Source organism: Nannospalax galili, unplaced genomic scaffold, assembly GCF_000622305.1.
Source record: "Nannospalax galili isolate Female #2095 unplaced genomic scaffold, S.galili_v1.0 scaffold584, whole genome shotgun sequence".
NCBI lineage: Eukaryota > Metazoa > Chordata > Mammalia > Rodentia > Spalacidae > Nannospalax > Nannospalax galili.
Window position 1 is genome coordinate 909,100 of NW_008351805.1, and position 23,361 is coordinate 932,460.

General features: G+C 40.4%; 1 protein-coding gene across 1 annotated transcript in view; it reads right to left on the reverse strand.

The window, feature by feature from the left end:
- Positions 1-23,158, reverse strand: part of Topbp1 (DNA topoisomerase II binding protein 1) — a 65,481-nt gene extending 42,323 nt beyond the window's left edge. The window contains exons 1-10 of the mRNA XM_008848786.3: positions 22,986-23,158; positions 22,086-22,176; positions 21,015-21,149; positions 20,129-20,272; positions 13,297-13,478; positions 11,954-12,150; positions 7,726-7,902; positions 5,153-5,319; positions 3,417-3,580; positions 3,033-3,280 (exon numbers count right to left, since the gene is read on the reverse strand). Coding sequence (XP_008847008.1) covers positions 3,033-3,280; positions 3,417-3,580; positions 5,153-5,319; positions 7,726-7,902; positions 11,954-12,150; positions 13,297-13,478; positions 20,129-20,272; positions 21,015-21,149; positions 22,086-22,169 — 1,498 coding nt within the window. The 5' untranslated portion in view covers positions 22,170-22,176; positions 22,986-23,158. The remainder of the gene's footprint in view (positions 1-3,032; positions 3,281-3,416; positions 3,581-5,152; positions 5,320-7,725; positions 7,903-11,953; positions 12,151-13,296; positions 13,479-20,128; positions 20,273-21,014; positions 21,150-22,085; positions 22,177-22,985) is intronic.
- Positions 23,159-23,361: the final 203 nt, after the last annotated feature.

The following is a 23,361-nucleotide window of genomic DNA, read 5'->3' on the forward strand; positions in this document are numbered from 1 at the left end:
ATCTGCCTGCCTCTGCCTCCCAAGTGCTGGGACCACAGGCATGAGCCACCACACCTGGCTGGAACCTAATCATTTTAATACTTAAAAACAAAGACTTAGGGAGGCTGGAGAGATGGCTCAGCAGTTAAGAACACTGGCTACTCTTGCAGAAGACCCAGGTTTGGTTTCCAGCACCCACATGTCAGCTTACACTCATCTTTAACTCTAGTTCTAGGAAATCCAATGCCCTGTCCTGGCTTCCACAGGCACTGGGCACCCGCACGGCACACATACATGCGGGCAAACACTCATAAAAAATAAACCCTAAGGCTAAATAAATGTACACAACGAAAGAGGAATCTGGATTCTGGCTCTATTCACACCAAGAATGTTATAAGAATCACCACCCTTAATTAAGAAAGTCAACAGCTATCATGTCAGTTCTAAGCAAATAATGTGCCAGACAACGAATTAGCTGAAATTTATAATGGCCCAATAGGCTTGTCTTACTTTCAAAATAGAATTGAAAAAAACTCTAAGGGGAAACAGAATGAACAGGATTAAGTGGTATAACTGATGAGTTTCACTAAGCATTTGCCAATCCTACTTAACTTTCCAAAGCACCAACTCTTGAGCTGGGGGCTGGGCATGTAGCTCAGTGGACAGACTGCTTGTCTACAGTGATACTGGGTTGGACTCTCAGTATTACATAAACTGGGCATGGCAGTCATGCCTATAATCCTAGCATATGTGAAATGGCGGCAAGAGGATCAAGAGTTCAATGCTATCCTTGTCTGCACAGTAACTGTAAGGTCAGATGGGCTACAAGAGACTCTGTATTAAGAAAAAATTTTAAAACCCAACTCTTTGTTTTCATTGACTCTTTTTGTTTGTTGTTGTTTCTAGTTCATTATTTTCTGCTCTGATCTTCATTTTTTCTATCTACTGATTTAGGGTTTGGCTTACTCTTGCCTTACAACATCCTAACATAATATAATTCAAAGATACACTAATTTGATACTACATGCTGAGGAATAATGGTAGGAAAATATTAAAAATCACTGCTTCCCACAATTACATAATTATGTTTTTTTTTTAAATTTATTATTTTTTTAAAAAATATTTATGATTTTTATGTGTATGAGTGTATTGCCTGCATGTATGTGAGTGCATCCGTGTTGTACAATGCCGTGGAGGTCAGAAGAGGGCTTCAGATTCCCCTGGAACTGGAGTTAAGGACAGTTCGTAGCTGTCATGTGGATGCTGGGACTCCAACCTGGGTCCTCTGCAAGAGCAGTCAGTGCTTTTAACTGCTGAGCCATCTCTCCAGCCCCCAAAATTTTATTATTTTTTAATCAGGCTCAGGTACATCCATTTTTACAAATTAAAAAAATCAAAATGACAACATAAAATTATAGGCTAATATTACAGCAAATGAACCAAATTTTTTAACATATCTCGAAGAACTTAAAGTTGACTTTACAACATAAAAATCTATTAATAATTTAACAAATTAAAGGTGAAAAAAAAATCGCAAAATCATTCTAGCAGTATAGGACATTATTACTCAACACCCAGGTCAAAGATTTAAACATTAAAATCAAAACCACGGAACTCCTGGCATGGGACAAATTTTAAAAATTCAAAACCCAAAGCAAGCCAGAGGAAAGTTTCACATTAAGGTTAAGAGCAATCAATATTCCAGTACATGCCTTTAATCCCAGCACTGGGAAGGCAGAGGCAGGTGGATCTCTGTGAGTTCAAGGCCAGAACACCTGGGGCTACAGGCGACCCTGCTGCAAAAAAAAAAAGAAAAAAAAATGCTCTTTACTAGAAGGTATTTTAAAGGTAAAGCTATATATATGCTGATATCCTGTATTTGCACATAAGAAATATTTTGTTGTAAAATGTGAGTTCTCTTCCAAATTACAAATTTAAAATAACTAATCAAATTCCCAGATTGCTTGACACAGACAATCTAATGGAGGTGGGGAGAGATGGCACAGAAAAAAAGTCAAAAACAGTGAAGGAACTTTCATCTATATTACAAATCTATTAAGATTCTCAATGCAGTATCTAAATGGAACAAAACAAAGTCTAGACACACATCCTTACATAACATTTAACTATATGAAAATATGAATCAGTGAACAAAGAATGAACTATCAGTAAGAAGTCTTGGAAAACTGATTAGCCACACAAACAAAATTAAAATTACAGCATTCTATAAGAAATATAAAAACTAATTCCAGGAGGATTGAAGAATGGAGAAAAGCACAAGTTAAGATTTCTGAAAGATGTATAGGGTAACTCTGGGAGGTGGGGGTGACAGAGACTTATGTGTGAGTGTAGTGCATATGCATATGTTCTCAGTGGGAGTGTGTGCCTATGTGCAGAGGCCAGAGGAGGATGCAGGTTTTCTGCTGTCACTCCCTGATTTATTCAAGACAAGGTCTCTCACTGAACCTGGAGCTAGCAAACCCAAGCAATTTTCCCATTTCCACCCACTATGGGACAAGTGTTACAGGTGAGCACATGGCCACACCCAGTTTTACATGGGTGCCAGGATTTGAGCACATACACACACATATACAATAACAACACAAAATTATACAATAATAATAATAAAGTTTGGGGGCTAGAGAGATGGCTCAGGAGTTAAGAATACTTGCTGCTATTGCAGAGGACCTGGGGTTGGTTCCCAGAGCCCACATGACAGCTAACAACCATCCTAAGCTCCAGTTCCAGGGGACCTGGCACCTGTACTCTTTGGGTATTACACATATGTGGTGCACTTACATGTGTGCAGGCAAGACACTCACTCACATAAAGAAAATGTTCATACAGCAACCAAGCACGGAGTCAGTGAGAAAGAGAGATTAAAGGGTTCAGAACCTAATGGCCATGCCTAATCACAAAAAGGTTACCAACTTAAAGGGAATAAAAGAATGAATAGAACATAAAATCTAGAGAACTGGCAGGTACCATGCATCTATATATCTAGGTAATAAACTGTTTCTTACAACCACAGATACTAACCAACGATTTCTTACCTATTGCAGAATCATTATTTACATATTGAGAGAGCAGATCTTCATCAGTTTGCTCTAGCTTTTTATCAGGAGCAAAATCTTTCATACAGAAACTGCTGTTCTTTTCTGAGAGGGCTGTTTGGTTTTCAGGCCGATTTGAAACTGGAATTTCGACTGGCTGGTAGTTGGCATGTGTATATGGTTCTTCAGGAAGCATATACCCTTTACTAAAACACTCTAGTAACCATTTTGCTCCCACTACATGAGGCCTACAAAAAGAGCATAGTTATATTAGTCTAAGCCATGAAGACCACTGTCCCACTTGCCATGTAGTCCCCAGAGCTGCACAGATATGCAACTTTAACAAAAATCATCACAGGACAAAGTGCTCTGAATTCTGAGAACCTGTAGGATGATTTACTCCAAAACTGTTTCACGTCGTCCTCATAATCTCCCACAATAACGTGAGTTACATCTTCATTAAGTTGATTAAAACGAACTCCACCTCCACTGTTAATAAGCCTTCTTAGCTTATCTAGCTTTCTGCCACTAAAACCACAAAGATATATCTGCAAAGAAAGAAAACATTTGCTTTGGATTACCATATTTAAGAAGTTTATGTATCACAACTTTACAAGAAATTTAAATCCACTATGTGTAAATAAGACAATTTATGTACATTTTAGGCTACGTTAGGAATGAAATAAATTCTGAAACTCATGTACGTGTGTGAGAGTTCACGCACATTCTTGCTGGCCAGCAAAGCCCTGAGATCTGCTTTTTTCTCTACCCCCAGTTCTGGGGTTACACACAACCACTGCACATGGCCTTTGCGTGAGCCCTGGGAATACAGATTCAGATCCTCATACTTGCACAGCAAGCACCTTACTCATACACTTTCTACATAAAAGCCAAATCTAGACTTAGTTCATTCTAGGATAAAAATTTACACAAAGCACTTTTCTGTTACACCAGTAAGTTGATAAATTTTAGATGAATAATTCACCTTTAAATATAAAACAGGATTAAACATTTCCTGCTCTGAGAAGTAATGTAGAGCCTAGTCATTGTATAAATAGGCATCTATGAAGTACGTATGCAGATCTGGGAGATATGATAAAGCACAACAGATGATGTTTCCATCAAGAATCTTATATTAACACACCAAAAATATCAAACAACCCAAGAGCTACTGAACAAAGCAATGATCCTACTAAATTTTTTTTTTAATATTGCTGAGGATTGACCCCAAGGCCTTGCACATGATTAAGGCAGACTTTGAGGCGAGAGTAATGTCTGTCTGACTTTGAACAAGGATTTCATTATATTTTACAACTACACTCATTTATTCACTTTGTGTTTATGTATATGCGTGGGAGCATGCTTGTCATAGTACACATGTGGCAGTCAGAGGACAACTTCTGAGAGTCAGTTCTCTCCTTCCATCATGTGAATTCCAGGACTGAACTCAGTGTGTAAGGTTTGGTAGCAAGCACCTTTATCCACTTGGCCCTGAGTAAGGATTTTAGTCCTGTAAGTACTGCCCACAAGATAATATATCTTTTAGTTATCTGTGGGAATTAAATATTTTAAACACAATGTAACAGGAAATGATTAGCAGTGTTAATGTACTGTAAATAATAAATGACAGCTATAAATGAAGTATTCTCAAAACATAATAGACAGAGGGATTAACATAACTGTTAATACTGGGTGTGGTGGTGCATGCCTTTGATCTCCGCACATGGGAGACCAAGGTCAGCCTAGTCTACACAGGCTAGCTGTGTTCCAGGCTGGCTGGGGGTACAGGGAGACCCTGTCTCAAAAAGACCAAAAACAACAAACCTCAACTATTGAGATTTCAGAGTTGAAAAGCAAAATGAACTTTAAAAGATTAACAGATGACACTACATCCCAGGCAGAAAGACACAGCCATAGTATACATATGACCGGTACAACTTCTTAATTTAGTGGAGTTTCTGTAGACAAGGAACAAGTCCAACTATGAGCGGTCTTCAAAACCAGGCTAAGGCTGAGTCTGTCAGACTGGCCCTCACTCTGTAGACCAAGCTGGCCTTAAACTCACAGTCCAAAGAACATTTATTATCACTTACTGAATTCATTACATAATAAAGACGTACCCGACAACCATCTAGTAGATCTTCAGGTGCCTGAAAAGCACTGACATCCAGGTTTTCTAGGTTTTCAAGTGTACACTCAAGTTTGCTATTAGCTGAACTGAACATCGTTTCATTTACACAGCTTCCATTTATGTTGGATATATGGCTGACATCTGAAAGACTACGACCTACATATTTAAAAGAAACGTAAAAACTCATGAAGTAAAATAATAATGATTACATATCTCTTTATAAACTAACTTTTCCAGGGGCTGGAGAGATGGTTCAGCGGTTAAGAGCCCTGGCTGCTCTTGTAGAGGACCTGGGTGAAATTCCCAGAACCCACAACACAGCTAATAACCAACCCTAACTCCAGTTCCAGGGGGATCTAATGCCCTCTTCTAGACTCTGTGAGCATTGCACAACATGGATGCACTTACATACACACAGGCGAAACACATAAAAATTTGTAAAAATTATATTTTCCTAGTCACAGGGGTATGAACAAACAACAAACATTCAAAGTTTTTTTTTTTTTAACTGAAATCTTGTTGGCAAAGTATGAAAAGGAAAAATAAAATCAAGTCTCCTTTATTATTGAAGTAAAAATATATTTAATGTATTTCTTCAAAGTGGCTTACTTTTCAAAAGAAGATATAGTTGCTGGCCTTAAGCTCCAAGAAGTTTATATTCAGAAAAAAAATGATAGTAAAACTTTGCTAAATGGCACTTAAAAAATAAAAACTATTTTAAGAGATTAGTATTGGCTGACTAGTTAATCTAGCTGACACATCAAAAAGATGTAGGTGCATACCTGCCACAGCACATATGCAGAGGTCAAGAACTCTGTGGAGTCAGCTCTCTCCTTCCATTTTCTTCACGGGTTTTAGGGATCAAACTCAGGTCATCAGGCTTGCATGGCAAGCACTTTACCCGCTCAACCATCAGTCTTTTTTGTTTTGTTTGGTTTTCTGAGGCAAGGTCTTATATAGCCCAAGCTAATCTTGACTTGTTCTGTAACCAATGAAAGCCCTGATCCTCCTGATCCTGAACCTCCAAAGTTCTAGGATTAGGCACCACCACACCCAATTTTTAATGCAGTGCCAGGGATTAAATTCAAGTCTTCATGCACGCTCAGCAAACACTCTAACAACTGAGCCATCCCTAGCCCTTCTTGTTTTAAGACATATTATAAAACTTTGGCAACAGCCGGGCATGGTGGCATATACCTTTAATCCCAGCACTTGGGAAGCAGAGGCAGGTGGATCTTTGTGAGTTCAAGGCCAGCCTGGTCTACATAGTGAGTTCCAGGACAGCTGGGGCTACAGGGAGACCCTGTCTCAAAAAAAACTTTTGTAACAAAAAATATTTTTTACACAATACCACAAGGACAGTCAGATAGAACCATGGAATAGGATAGAGCTAAAAAGCAGACTTATGTAAATACATCATCTTAATATAATAATAAAGCAGTTACCACAAAGGAAAAAAGTTAACTTTTTTGTTTGCTCTTTGTTTTTGTGACAGGGTCTGACCCTATAAGCCAAACTGGCCTAGATGACACTCCTCCTGCCTTAGTCTCCCAAGTGCTAAGAAAACAGAAATGAGTCATCATGCCTAACCCAAAAATAAAAATATTAATTTATATAATGATCTATAACAAGCACAATAAATCAATAAAGAAAACAGTATGTGTGTCAGCAAAATTATAAAAATTATTTCTTGGGGAGCTGGAGAGAGGGCTCAGGGGTTAAGAGCACTGACTGCTCTTACAGAGGACCCAGGTTCGATTCCCAGCACCCACATGGCAGATACAAACCATCCTTAACTCTAGTTCCAGGGGAATCTGAAACCCTCTTCTGACCTCCACGGCATTGCACAATACAGGTGTGCTCACATATATGCAGGCAATACACTCATACACATAAAAATAATAAAAAAATAAATTATGGCGAGATGGTCTGTCAAGCCTGTCCTGAGTCAAAGAGGACCTAGGTTCCATTCCAGTACTCATTTGGTGGCTAACCCCGCCCTCCCTTAACTTCAGTTCCAGGGGATCCAACACCCTTTTCTGGACTCCGTGGGTATTGTACACCTTTACCTTTACATGAATATGTAAAGGTGGAGAGAACCAACTCCACAAAGTTGTCCTTTGACCTCTACATGAGTGCTGTGGACAGGACATGTCCACCTACACACATCATACACACACACAATAATAAATTTTTAAAAAGTTCTCTTAGGTCTATGTACTAGTTTTCTTAATACCTCTGTGGTCCCTCTTGCATTACATGGAAAGGATATATAAAGCAATTACTCATTCTAAAAGGAACAAACGAGAAGTTCCAGACTGGCCTTTCACATAACTGGCCTTTATAAACCTAGAGGCATAGGGGAAAAACATAACCCCTCCTAATAAAGTTCAGTAATCCTATTAACAAATCAACTCTTTTACTTTTTTTCATCAGTGCTAAGGATTAAACTCAGGGCCTTGCATTCAGAACACACAAGCTTTCCAGATGAGCTAAATACCCAGCCCAATATATCAATTATTTTATGGGAAAATGACGTAGTTTAATGTCAATGAGACTTACTTCCAGCTATGTTCTGACCAGTAGGTGTTGAAGTATCAGGCGCAGTCTTCTTTTCTGTTCTTGGTTGTGCCTTGTATATAGCCTCATCCTGACAAAAACCTTTCTTAACACTGTCATGAAACCACTGCAGGGTCACACAATGTACATTCCATCTCTTGGCACATTCATATTTCTGTCCTATTGTGTTCATTACAAAAACAGAAATGTAGAAACTGATGATTATTTTATAGTATGTGGTTTCTTTTAAAAAAAAAATTAAAATTAAAGGTTACCAGTAATTATTCTTACCTTTTTTTTTTCCCCTTGTCTTTTTGAAGCAAGGTCTCCCTGTAGCCCCAGCTGTCCTGGAACTCACTATGTAGACCAGGCTGGCCTTGAACTCACAGAGATCCACCTGCCTCTGCCTCCCAAGTGTTGGGACTACAGGCGTGCGCCACCACACCTGGCTTTATTCTTACCTTTTTTTTTTCTTTTGAGACAGGGTCTCACTATGTAGCCCTGGCTAGCCTAGAACTCACTATGTAGACCAGGCTGGCCTTGAACTCAAGAGATTCACCTGCTTCTGCCTCCTGAGTACTGGGATTAAAGGCATGTGCCACCACGCCTGGCAATTACTCTTCAATAGTAAATTATAAAATGTATTAGAAAGGATTTTAGAAAGTAGGGTAGGAGGGAATGAGGGGACTATAATCAACATATATAATCATGAGAAAACTTAAAAATTAGTTTTCTGTTACTTTGAGAATTTCTAACATGAGTACTATATTTGCATTATTTCTAGCCCTCTCAGCACCCCCAACTCCTCCTATGCCCCCCTTCCTCAATCTCTTGTTCTCTTCTTTACTGTTACATATACGTACATATATACATTTATAAATATATATATACATATAAAATATATATATATAAAATGCACTAAGTCCATTTAGTGGGACACATGTGTACCTGTGTTTGGAGTCGCCTATTGGAATTAGATAAACCTCTCAGGGTGCTAGTCCCTAGAGAAAACTGAGTCTCCCTAAATTAAAATTCTTTTGTCTTTTTTTTGAGACAGGGTTTCCCTGTAGCCCCAGCTGGCCTGGAACTCTGTAGACTAGGCTGGCCTAAATCCTACAGAGATCCACCTGCCTCTTCCTCCAGTGTGCTGGGATCAAAAGCACTAGCTTCTGATGCTGCTTTGTTTCTTTACCTAGATCATTGTGGAGGGCAGGTAACTTCTTGGCAGAATGATTCAGTGCATCTGGTTACTTTGCCAACACTCTGCTCCTCTTCCCCTCCCTCTCCCTCTTCCCTCTCCCTCTTCCCTCTTCTTCTCTTTCACCTGCCTCCTGCTTTCTGCAGGGTCTTGGACTAGTCCAGGCTAACCTGGAATTCATTCTGTAGCCCAGGCCAGCCCTGAACATTGTTTATCCTCCTATACTGGGATTAAAGGCATGTGCCACCACGCCTGGCAATTACTCTTCAATAGTAAATTATAAAATGTATTAGAAAGGATTTTAGAAAGTAGGGTAGGAGGGAATGAGGGGACTATAATCAACATATATAATCATGAGAAAACTTAAAAATTAGTTTTCTGTTACTTTGAGAATTTCTAACATGAGTACTATATTTGCATTATTTCTAGCCCTCTCAGCACCCCCAACTCCTCCTATGCCCCCCTTCCTCAATCTCTTGTTCTCTTCTTTACTGTTACATATACGTACATATATACATTTATAAATATATATATACATATAAAATATATATATATAAAATGCACTAAGTCCATTTAGTGGGACACATGTGTACCTGTGTTTGGAGTCGCCTATTGGAATTAGATAAACCTCTCAGGGTGCTAGTCCCTAGAGAAAACTGAGTCTCCCTAAATTAAAATTCTTTTGTCTTTTTTTTGAGACAGGGTTTCCCTGTAGCCCCAGCTGGCCTGGAACTCACTTTGTAGACAAGGCTGGCCTTGAACTCACAGAGATCCACCTGCCTCTGCCTCCCAAATACTGGGATTAAGGTGTGCACCACCACACCTGGCAATATTTTTTTCCTATAGTGCTTTAGGAGGCTGGAGATGGCTCAGCACTGACTGCTCTTGCAGGACCCTGGTTCCATTCCCAGTACCCACATGCCAGCTAACAACCATACATAACTCCAGTCCCAAGAGAATTCAATGCTTTCTTCTGACCTCTGAAGGTATTGCATGACATAGGTGCTCTTACATACATGCAGACAATACTCATACACATAAAAATTAAAATATAAAAAATTTTTAATAATTTTATATTATTGCCCAGGCATGTCATTTATGCCCTTTGAGTTTACCTTTTGTACAAACTGCATTAAGACAGAGGCAACTGTGTGTTTACTGATCATACTATATTTGCTTACATTTAAGTTCCATGATTAAACCTCTTTAAACCAGTTTCTTAAACTATAAATTGGGGATAATTCCGAATTATTATGTGGTTTTAATAAGGATAAACAACTATAAATTTATAGTGCATTATAAATTTATGCAATAAGGCCAGCCCGGGCAACTTTGTGAGGTCCTATTTCAAAAAAATAAAGTAACAAAAGCACTAGGGATATAGCTCAGTGGTGGAGCTCTTGCCTAGCATGAGTAAAGCTAGGCACAACCCCAGTATCCAAAAATACAGTCAACAGATAAATGCCTACAGATTTAGAAAAGCAATAGCAATCACCCTATCATAACTGTCATGCCCAACTTCCTGACCTAAGAACAATTACGAATTAACCATAACAACTATTCTCAAGTGCTACTTCTCATCTAGACAGCTTAGCAAAACAGCACAAATATAAAAAATTTACTTAAATTCCAGTTTAAGGCCAGACATGGTGGCACATCCCAGCACTCAAGAAACAGAGGCAGGCAGATCTCTGTGAGTTCAAGCCCAGCCTGGTCTATATAGTGAGTTCCAGGTCAGTTGGGGCTACAGGAGACCCTGCCTCAAAGACTGCCCCCCCCAAATCTTTGTTTATTGAGTCAAGCCAATTCATTCAACTAAGACTAAACTAAGCCTCTTAAATTAGTCATTAGAAAGAAATACCACTGGGCTGGAGGGAAGGCTCAGCAGAGGACCTGGGTTTGATTCCCAGCACCCACTTGGAGGCCAGCAACCATCCGCAACTCCAGTTCCAGGGGATGTGACACCCTCTTCTGACCTCCCCAGGCATTGCATGACATAAGTGCACTTAACACACATGTAGGCAATACACTCATACATATAAAATTTAAAAAATAGGGGCTGGAGAGATGGCTCAGCGGTTAAGAACACTGACTGTTCTTGCAGAGGACCCAGGTTTGAATCCCAGCACCCACATGGCAGCCAACAACTGTCTGTAACTCCAGTCCCAGGGGATCCAACAACATCGTCTGTCTTCCATGGACATTGCAAGAAATGGGTGCACTTACCTACATGCAGGCAATACATGCATACACATAAAATAAAAATAATAAAATATTTTTTTTAATTTTAAAAAATAAACATTAAAAAAGTTCTTACACGAACAATCTTACCCCCCTCCAACCCAGTTCTGTGATCTCAGCCAGACTGCAAACAGGCATGCTCATTCCTGCCCTGTCTTTGTCAAGGGTAAAATATGGCTGGGGAAAGTGCGTCTAGAAGAATGGAGGACTGTGAAGCTACTGTAATTTGAGAAGATTTCTACATGAAACCTAAGTGTCTGTGGAATACTCACAAGGGCTGGGATGAAGATGAAAAAAAAAAGCTGGGCATGGTGGTGCAAACCTTTAGTCCCAGTACTCAGGAGGCAGAAGCAGGGGGATCTCTGTGCAATCAAGGCTAGTGTGGTCTACATAGAGAATGCCAGGCTAGCTGAGGCTACCGCTGAGGCTCTATGAACTAGAATTTTTAAGTTCAAGGTATGCCCCTTTCAGGTTATGAGGCAGAATTACTCCCCAACTTCTATTGTTTGGTAAATGTGGGGAGTAGTTTTTAATCAAAGTCTAAAAGTAAGGTAAGATGTGCCATCACTTAAAAAGGTTTTGAACATTTCCTATAACCTGGATAAACACTAGGATGGCTATATACTTTTTCTAGACTCTGACCCAAACTATCCTTGCAATACTTTAGGGGTAAGAGAATAAACAGATAAACCCGGGTGATGACACAACAGAGGCAAAAGGCAGTCTACAAAGATTTTAAAGTGTTATACTGCAGAGAAAGTTTGCTTTTGATCACTTATAAAGCAGTTTTACCCTTTGTTTCTTGCACAATGAGGTGTGTGCATTCATTCATTTTCAGCTGTCCCATGTATTGACCTCCATGCTTAGTTGTGAGTTGCTGAACTGTCTTTCTGTTTATGCTATTTAAGCCAGTCACACAAATAATGCAGCCAAGAAATACAGGACACTTGAAGTCTTCTATGTTCACGTCTGTATATTTAGTTATTTTGCTGGAGAAAATAAATTGCAAAAAGGGGAAAATGAACATATTAAATATATTAGGTAGTTTCAAATTCACCAGAAGCAAGTAACAGAACCATCACAATTGCTGCCCTTGTTTTCTTTAGGGATTATAATCAAACCCCTAAGGCAAACTGACAGTGAGAACTACAGTTAACTGCTCATCTTGCTCAATACTATGTCTTTAATAAAAATGTTGTTTCAGCTATAGTCTTTCAAGTAAATCTGTCTTACAGCAAAGTATTTCATTAACTCTAAGTCCTTGCTAGTCAAAATGGAGCAATTGTTAAGGGTGTTACAACCCTTAATCTACTTAAAAACCCAAGGTTCTTTGGTTGCTTTCTTATATAAAATGGACTTTTCAATAATATTTCCATTATCATAGTTAAAAGCAATGATTTCTGGCAGAAGACCAATAAAAGTATCCTTGCCATTTTGTTGCCAGGTGCTGAAGAAGTCAGGCTAGGAATGCAGGTGCCAACCAGGAGGCATGGTTAAGCATGTGCTGAAAGGTACTGAATCAAGGACAGAAAAGTGCTGGTGCAATTTGTATGTCTGGACTTAGGATTATAAACCTACTTTTGGGGGGAACATAAGCATACCTCTAAATTCCACAATGGAAGGAATGTTATCCTAGTCTGATCATAGATCTAATGCCTGGCTGAAGTCAGATTCATAAAATAGGCTCAGATTACACTGAGTAGTCACACCTCACTGATGGCTGACGTGGTTCGTATTTGACCTTATGTCATGCTATCCTTGGGAGGGACTACAGCTGCCAAAGTGGCTTATTCTCCATCTTAAACATCTGGACATAGTATTGAAGAGTCGCACAGCATAAGAGCCAAACTGAGTTTCTCAATTATTTTCGAAGCATTTGCTGCTGAAAGCCATTTTCACGGTATTTACCATCTAGCTAGTGCTAAATCCACAGCCCATTTCCCTGACAGCTTACACTCTGTGGTAGTAAGCACTTAAGGACTCTGCTCTTCTATTTTCATTGGACAAAGGAATAATGACCCCACTTTTGTCTCTCAGTAATGAACCAGGTATGCTATCATAAGTTTCCCCATGGAGATGCAGAGTATGCCAACATAACTGCGTGAATCATTTTCTCAAGTATACAAAGGACTTACTTCTCTTGTGACTTCTCCCAAAGTGTTTTTATCCAAGAAGGAAGCAAAATAGGTTTCTTCAGATTAGCAGCAACTAAGTATTTTTTGCTACCAACTTCTCCTGCAATAAGGTGAGTTACTGATAAATTAAGGTCTCTGTACACACGTCCACCCATCATTTGTACATATTTATGAACTTCTTCCTATAGCCCCAAAAGAAAATATATTAGTACTAGAGAAAAAAGTTATTTCTTCTCTTCTACTTTTATACAATATCCCATACCTTTTACAGCTGCTAGCTTGAATATACAAATATTTTCCACCATTATAAAATTAACTAAATTACTTTTTGGAAGATGAGCATGAATTGTATGCTTAAAAATAACTATTTTCAAGCTGGGGATTTGCTCAGTAGTAGAATGCTTGCCATTCATGCACAAGGCCCCTAGAGAGTAAAAGTAAGCTATTTTCTTAACTGTTACATACTGCTTAACAATATTTAATTTTTTAAATTATTTTTATTTTATGTATGAGTGTATTGCCTGCATGTGTGTAAGTGCACCCATGTCATGTAATACCCGGTCAGAAGAAGACATCAGATCCCCTGGGAACTGGAGCTATATACGATTGTTAACCACCATGCGGGTGCTGGGAATCAAACCCAGGTCCTCTATAAAAGCAGTCAGCACGCTTAACTGCTGAACCATCTCTCCAGCCTCTGCTTAACAATATTTCAATTGACATGTGTAACAGTGTGGTCTTGAAATATTGCTAATGACATCATAGCCATCTCAGTACACTCAATGATAAGTCACCTAGAGAAATATTTCTCAGAGAGAACCGCCAGTATCGACCAGTGACTTTTTTTTTCTTTCTTTCTTTCTTTTTCTTGAGACAGTGTCTCCGTGTAGCCCCAGCTGGTCTAGAACCAGGCTGGCATCAATCTTACAGAGATCCACCTACCTCTGCCTCCTGAGTGCTGGGATTAAAAGCCTGCACCACCATATCCAGCTGTATTTATTCTTTTAAACTCCATAATTAAAACTAAGTTGCTTCTATGCTTAGGTATTATATGCTATATATACATTTTAAAATGCTGTATGTAATATATAAGTATGCTTATATGTAACTCTCTTGATTTGTATTTTCTTTGGCTAAAGTTTTTACTAAATGTTTTAAGAAATGTATGCACAATTCATAACCTCTTCACAAAACAATGGCCAATCTGTCCAATTTTCTAGGTTTCTACACAGACTTGGAAATTTTGCTCTGAAAGAATCTACAAAATATTTTAGAAAGCATCAGGATGCTAATTTTAGATAAAATATTGTATAAAAATGAGGTCTGCATGAAAGCAAAATTCTCAAAAGACTCTTTTAATACCATGGACAACAAAAAAATGAACATTAAAGCTGATTTACTAAGGAAACAATAAGTACCCTGTAAACTTCTGGTAATTCACCTGAAACTGTCTGTTATGTTACCTTTAGAAGCAGTTACCTACCTTACCAAGTATCAATAACCCTATTGTGGGAATCTTGCAATACTGTTTTATCAGCAATATACATGCAAAACAACATAAATCATCACAGATAAGCACCTTTTATTTTAAAATATAGTAAGATGAACTATAAACCCTACAGGAGATATTCTCTCCACAAAATAATGTAATTCATCCATATTAAAATTGATTAACATTGCTTTAGTAGTATTACGGGCACTAAAAAAGAATTATGGGTATTAAAAGGAAGCTCAAGGGGCTGGAGAGATGGCTCTTGCAAAAGACCTGGGTTTGAGTCCCAGCACCCATATGGCAACTAACAACCACCTGAAACTCCAGTTCCAGAGGATCCAATGCCCTCTTCTGACCTCTGTGGGCATTGTACAACACAAGTGCACTTACATACATACAGGTGATACACTCATATACATAAAATTAAAAAATTTTTTAATTTAAAAGTTCAAAATATAGGGGCTGGAGGGACGGCTCAGCAGTTAAGAACATTGACTGTTCTTGCAGAAGACCTGGGTTTGAATCTCAGCACCCACATGGCAGCTAACAACTCTCCATAACCCCAGTTCCAGAGGATCCGACAGCATCTTCTGTCCTCCGTGGGCACTGCACGACATGGGTGCACTTACCTACATGCAGGCATAACACTCATACACATAAAAATAATAAAATAAAAAAAAAAAGTTCAAAATATCAATATTACCAAGTGACCAATAGGGTTGGTTCTGAAAGCACACCTTGCAATAACAGACAGCTTTGACTACCCTTCAAGAGCAAAGTTCTTTTTCTGAAAGGACAACTGCCCACCTGAAGCACCCTGAAGAGAACCCAGCCACCAACATAAAAGAGATATGGCTCAACAAGGAAAAAACAGTGACTGATTCACCTCAGAGATGGGAAGCAGCAACCAACTTCAACATATTTGGAATCACAAGGAATTTTAAAATCCAACCTTTCAATTCCCCCCCGCCCCGAGTTCTGAGTGCTTTTTACATATAGTCTTTCATGAAATAGATACATTCCATTGCTTCAAGTTGTACCTACAAATGCTAGGATTCCTGGTTCTAAAAACAGACATCAGCTCTTGAACAGCACAAAGTATTGGTGACTGCATGTTCTGTGGGAATCTTTGGTGAGATAGAGACATCTGCAGAAGCCTCCTCAGATGCCCTAGCATCTTCAAGTTATTTTCAGAGAAACCACAAGACCATATTGAAGGACAAGCAGACCATTCTGCATCTACAACACCTACTGCATGTCGGGCTTCCCATAGAGTTTAGTACTGTTTCAACAAGGAAGCACCCACAGATGACATCTACCTGACAAACTCAATCAAGACCCATTTTTCTTATAAGAAATTTTTCTACATGTCCAATGGCTGCTTCTCCTGAAACTTGGACAATTTTTTTTTTTCCAATGACTTAAAATGTCCTGTGTCTTCATTAGCACCAGTAATAAAGACTTAACAAGTTCAGGAGGAGTATAAAACACTGACTCTAGAACTTCCTTGACTCAAAGGGACTGATTATGGAGCAACAGGTTGAGGTACCTCTAGATCTTTTTTTTTTTCCCAGTATTTTATTATTTTTATTTTATGTGTATGAGTATATCGCTTGCATGTGAGTGCACCTGTGTCATGCAATGCTGCAGACAGACCTCTTCATAGAAATCATGCATTTGTTTTTTTCTCTTTCCTCTAAATAAGTAATTTGTACACTATGTCTTGTAATTGTTGGTCCAACCTTTTGTTATAAAGATACTGTGGTGCACCACTACTATGTTGTACTTTGGGCACCTGTTGCTGTTGTAAAAATGTCTGACAATGCAGCCTTTACAAAAGGTTTTATGAAGACACTCTGTAAGGGTAGTTGCATCTATCAAGTAATCTTTGCAGATGGTACATAAGATGCATGGGGTAGTTCAGCAAGACTAATAAGGGTCATCTGAGATAGAAGGATCATTTGAGCCAGGAGTTTAAGGCCTGGCTGGGGCAACACAGCAAGGCCTCATTTCAAAACAAAACAATTTAAACCGTAATTGCAAGATTTCACTATAAACAATGTGTAATTTAATTGTACCTCCAACTCTTCAAACTCTGCTAAAATTTATAATGACCCAATATAAAGCATAGATCCGAAAGGATTTCAGTTCTCTGGTATGTATTATATTTTAACAATGAGAGATACCTGCTTTTTTATTGTAGACAAGGACCCTAGCTCAGCCTAGACTCAAACTCCCTACGTAACAGAGGATGATCCTGAACTTCCTTTTAACCTCCCTGCCTCCATTTTCTAAGTGCTAAGAGTGCTAGGATTACTAGCATCCACCACCATGCCCAGTTTATGCAGTGCTGGGGATCAAACCGAGCCTCACGTATGCTGGGGAAGCACTGTACCAACTGAGCTACTTCCCTGGCCTTGGGGTACCTTTCTTTATACATTACTTACAAAAACGGGCAAATGCTACCATATTACAAAATAAAAGAAAAACAAAAAAGCCAACCTCTTCATTAATAGAGTGAATTACATAAAGGATTTATCAATGTGAAGGATTTATCACCCTCTCAACACCCTGCAGAAAGTGACTGTATCTCCATCTGACTTGTAAACTTGTGGGGGGCAGACTCAAGGCACCCTAGACATCTGACTCCCTCCATGTAAAGCCTTAGTAATTCTTTTTTAAAAATATTTATCTTTTTTTTTTTTTTTATGTGTATGAGTGTATTGCCGGCATGTATGTGAGTGCACCCATGTCCTGCAATGCCACGGTCAGAAGAGGGCTTCGGATTCTCCTGGAACTGGAGTTAAGGATGGTTCAAAGCCGCCATGTGGGTGCTGGGATCGAACCTGGGTCCTCTGCAAAAGCAGTCAGTGCTCTTAACCACTGAGCCATCTCTCCAGGCCCAGCCTTAATATTCTTTACAGAATAAAGAACTGGAACCCAGGGAGCCTTAAGTGATATGCAAGGACGTGACAACAAAAGTCAGGCCAGGGAGAGAGGTCTGGTAAGCGGGGTGGAGGTCGACACAAGTGCCAAGGGCTGCAGTGGACTGTCTGGACTGTCTGCCCAGTTGGGTCCCAGTGGCTGCTCAGGTTTTTTTTTTTCTCTCTTTCTCTCTCTCTCTCTCTCTCGCTCGCTCGCTCGCTCGCTCTGGCTCTGGCTCTGGCTCTGGCTCTGGCTCTGGCTCTCTCTTGGTTTTTTGAGACAGGCTGGCTTCAAACTCAAAGTGGCTAGTATGCCTTTGGTTCCTGAGACCTGGGATTATAGGTATGAGCCACCATGCACAGCTAGGCTGGCTTACTTTTAGAATTCTTTTTTTGAAAGATTATCCACACATGGAGACCTGATAAAAAAAAACAAGCTTACTGACTTTAGAAAAAAAAGCTAATTTCTTCAGTTAACCAAATCTCTACAAAATGGATTCTACTGTATTCAAATTATTATTATTTTTACCTTTGAAAAGTAATTATTTTTAAATGTTTTCTGGGAATTTTTGTAGATTATGACAGAGAGATGCCACCACACCATGGTGCTTGAACAAAGACAAGTGGACCCTTGGCTTTGCTTAAAATAGTATGAGCATGATCTCAAAACGTAAGATTAACTTTAGTCACAAGGTTACATAAGATTCCTATTTGTAACTGAAGGCATTCTCCGGAGTCATTCCCATAGCTCCCTCTTATCTGTCTTACAAAAGAAGCATGTCAATCACAGTGGTCGCTGTTAGTAGGATGGGTGAGGGGAAAGTGTGCTGCAGAAGCTGCATGCGTAGGTTCTCCAGAAAAGGTGGCACAGGCAGGATAGCACTGGGAGAAGGGAAACCAACAAGCCTGAGATTCAGGATGAGGCCCTATGTCTGTTGCCAGGTTGTTGTCTTTTGTGCCACCTCAAAGTACAGCTTTATCAGTTGTGTTGGCATCCAGAGAGGGCCTGATTTGGTTTTTCTAGTGAGGAAATGCCAGTTCTTTCTGCCCTGAAATTCTAAGCCTGTCTCTCCTGAGACTTGTAACTCTTTCACTGTCTTCTCTGTTTCATAATGCTGCTTCTTTAAAACAGGAATACACCCTGTGCTTTATCACGCCTACCTACAAACAACCATTGTAGCTGTAAATGCCAAGCAGAGTTCTCGGGATGTCTTTATTCCTAGATACAAGCTATGCTGGAAAGGAAACTCGTGAAGGCAGAAGGAACAGGGCGCTATGTCCAGCACATAAATCACTGGGTTGTTGCTCTGAAAGCATATGTCTTGATTGAGCACAGCCCATGACTTTCCATGTACACTGAAATTTAAAATGCTTAGATCTAGTTAGAAAAGCAGCCAGCATAGGACCACATGGTCTGAGCACAGCTTGCCTGCTGCCCAACAGGGCCTGAGATCAAAATTTCAAGTCCCTCTGCCTGAGAAAAAGTTTAGGGAAAAAAAATAGCTTTTAAAAATCTTTTTTTCCATTTGTCCATGAAGCAAGCTACCTTAAATGCTCTGCTTCAGCCTGTACCTAAATGCCCCAAGGCAAGATAGCAAAATGGATAAGGAAGTTCACCTGCAAATTCAGCCTATGCTTGAAAATCTCTGCATGACCACCAAATAAATGTTATTAGAATTTTGGGGATCCCTTCATGGTCGCCAATATGAAACGAGGAGAAAGAGGGTCCCCTAGAGAGTTCTTAAGCCTCATTCATAAAGGAATTTAAGAATGGACCAAAACAGAAGCTTTTACAATTTAGAATCTTAAAGAAAAACCCTCAGGGTAGGCGAGCTGGTCAGCTGTCTTGAGGAGGTGAATGGTGGGAAGCAATGCAGGTTTAGAGCCTGCGTGGAGGTAGCTGACTCACAGCCACACGGCTGGGAGAAGGAAAATTTAGAGAAAAAAGGAAGAATTACAAGTTGCTAGGGGCAGCCCAAAGCCTTAAAAAAAGCATGTTTAGTAAGAAAGAAAAGGAGAAATTATACCTTCCTGAAGAGTTCGGGAAAGCAGACAGACTCACAGTGAACTACATGACTGTGGCTGGTCTGGAAGGTCTGCCTCAATTTATTATTCTTGGTTTTTGTTTTTTTTTTTAAGTGTTTTTGAGACAGGGTCTCCCTGTAGCCCCAGCTGTCCTGGAACTCACTATGTAGACCAGGTTGGCCAGACCTGCCTTTGCCTCTGCCTCCCAAGTGCTGGGATTAAAGGCGTGTGCCACCATGCCCAGCTTAATTTATTATTCTTTTAAAGACATAATAGATGTCAAACCCTGAACTTTGCTAAGTAATGATTTCTGTGTGCAAGGATTTTTGCATTACCTCCTACCCAGTAAAAAATTAAGTGTGGAGACAGTGATCCTCCTCTCAGTATTTACCCTTTCTTCTTTATCCAGGTTTGTACAGGAGACAGTTACGTCAGACATAATCATATTGTAAACTGGATGTTCAGCTCTTGGGACACATTGCTGGTGGTGTATACAAAATGTGACGACTTGAGGACCAACAATTCTGCAGCCAAGCTATAAAAAGTTAAGAAGGAAAAGATCACCAAACTCATAAAATTACATTTGGTAATATTTACCAATTACTTGCGCACATTGATAACTGCTGCAGGAAATCACCAAATTGTTAGAAGAAAAAAAAGACTATCAGATAATTTCTCAGACACACTAAAAATTGAATAAACATGCACACACAAAAGCAAACATAAACTATCAAAAGAAAGCAACTTCATAACTGCCATCCAAATTACAATCTCTATAATGAATCTTTTTAAAATTCTATTCTGAATTTTTTTAGCTATGTGTATGTCTGTGTACAGGTATGGGCATGTGAATGACAGTGCCCATGAAGGCCAAAAATATCAGCTCCCCTGGAGCTGGAGTTACAGGTACTTGTAAGCCATATCATATATGTGCTGGGAACTGAACTGAACCCAGGTCCTTTGCAAGAGCAGTACATGCTCTAAACTGCCAGGCCATCTCTCCAGTCCCAACAAACAATCTTTATGAAATCTTGAGCTATAATAACTATGAAACATTCAAGTATGCTTTTAAATGAACCATCAGTCAATCATGCTGCTTGAAAGTATAAGAACCCTAGGTCCAAAGAATCCCAATGTACTCATAATGTGCATAGTACTTCATGACCAGTAAAGAATTTATGCCTGGGTTCGATCCACAGCACAAGATAATAAATAAATCAAATTAAAAAGAGAGAAGAAAAACACACTACCAAATGAAGATTTCAACACACACAAACCTGATTAAGGTGATCAAAAACAGCACCACTAAAAGAGTCACAGATATAAAGTGATCTATCATTCTCCTTTATCGTCAATGCTTCTTCTTCTGTAATAATCTGAAGATATTCTTCCGATTGAAATTCCTTTATTGACTGGAAAAAAAAAAAAAAAGAATGTAATACAAATCAGTTCCCTGTATTTAAGTCTGATCAATTGGGCATGATCCTGATCCTCATTTTTGGGGAGGTGCTTGGCCTCTAAGGTTTCACTGTTGCCTTCATCCTCTGCACAGAGTAGTCCTTTACCAAGTCCACCAGCCACAGAACACAGTATAAATAAATACCACCCCTTCTCTTTTTAGAAGGAACAGTATGACCTACTTGTATAGGCAGCTGACCCCCGCAAAGCCCAGTAGTTGATCTTGTATATGCAGTATCCTAGTGCCCATTGTCTGTTGCACCCACCTGGTCCCAGCTGCCCTGAGAGCCATGGACATCTGGACCTACTCATCTCCCATCCTGCCCCTGAACATGAGGATACTGCCCATCACCCTAGAGTGCTGTGTATAAGGATGAATTAGAGTTGCCATGTGTCTCTTCACCAGAAAGTATTTGGCCTTTTCAATGCGTCTGTGGAGCAGCCCTGTTTCCCGGTTATAAAGTAATCATTAGTAGAATTGTTGCCTTTTAGAGTTATGGTTGCTCAAACTCCCTGGATGGGGTCAACCCCCACCCAGACCTGGGCAGCCAGGCTGGTGGGCAGAGTGCTGCAGCTCACCAGGGCTGGCTCCGAGCTGTGTTCAGTACAGTTCCCAGATGTGAAAAAAGTGGAGGGAGGGTGACACAAGTCACCCAAAGGGGCCTCTGGCCTCTACACAAGAACATACACACACACACACACAGGAAGACTAGCAGTTCAGCCACAATCAACTGTCATAATAATTTCGATCCCCCCCAAATATATAACGGTATACTTGCATTAATTCCAAAATTATGTTACAATGAGATATCTGCATTAGTAGAGACTGCAGTAACAGTCCATAAAAATATTCATTTCTAAAACACAAAACATGTTCAAGTTATTCTTACCTCAAGAGCTTTCAAAAAGCACTCAGAATTATCTGAAGACTTTAAAAACTTCACAAAAAACGGTTCTTGGTCATTTCTGGACATTTTTGAACTGTGAAAATAAAGCAATCAATAAGAACAACAAAAAAACTATGTAGGGAATTAAAAGATTCAAAGCAACTATTCTCTTGCACAGACAAGATCGCCTAAAGAATGGTTTGGCCCATGAATTCACTTATGAGGTTTGCAAGAAACCCTGGAATGTGGGCAAAAGAAAAAAAGATAGCAACACGAGGGGCTGGTTCAGCGGTTAAGAATACTAACTGTTCTTGGAGAAGACCGGGGTTCGAATCCCAGCACCCACATGGCAGCTAACAACTGTCCTAACTTCAGTTCCAGGGGATCCGACAGCCTCTCTGTCCTCCGCGGACATTGCACAACATGGGTGCACTTACCTACATACAAGCAATACACGCATACACATAAAATAATAAAATATTTTTTAAAAAAAGATAGCCACACGAATCCTTGCAAATCTTGAGAACGAAATTAACGTCCCTGAATGGACTACACCGAGGCCCTGGGCCTGGGCCTAGGCCAATGGACATTCAATTGCACTGGGCTCAAAGGCACAGAGATGGCATCTGTGGCTGCTGACCCGCCAAAGGGGTTCATCCTCCGGTCGGCAGCCTTTAAAACTTAGTAGGGACTGTGCTAGGCGGTGCGCGCCCGGCCGAAAGGCCCGCGCACGTCTGCTCCCAGGACAAGGCCTAGGCCTCGGGGCACTCTTGCCGAGGCTTCCCGGGAGGCCAAGGCTTCCCGGGAGGCCGAGGCTCAGGTCCAGCCCCCGGTTACTCTGGCCTGCCATCGCAGGCCACTCCTCAATCCGGCAGGGCAGGTAGCAAGCGGGGGCTCCCTCACCTCACTGGAGCCGGAGGACTCCCGAGCACCAAGTCGGGAGGGCGCACGGACCGCAGGACGGCGGCTGGGGTCGGGCACTGGCCCGGCTCGCAGCCCCCACCCTCGGCGGCGCCCCCAGTCCAAGCTAAGGCCGCAGTTCCCGGAAGCGGCTGAAAACAGGAACTGACTTTCGCGCCAACCGCGAGGACGTGCTCCTTCTTCCGGCGGAAGTGACGTCTCCAGCGGCTGCTCGGGGAGGTGGAGAAGGCTGTAGGGGCGTCCAGGGTGGGAATTCTGCGAGGGTGTAGAAAGTTCTTTGCCCGCTGAGCGCTCGGATCCGGGCAGGGGCTTCAGGAGGAGGAGTTAGCAGTTGGTCATTTCCCCCTTTACTTACCGC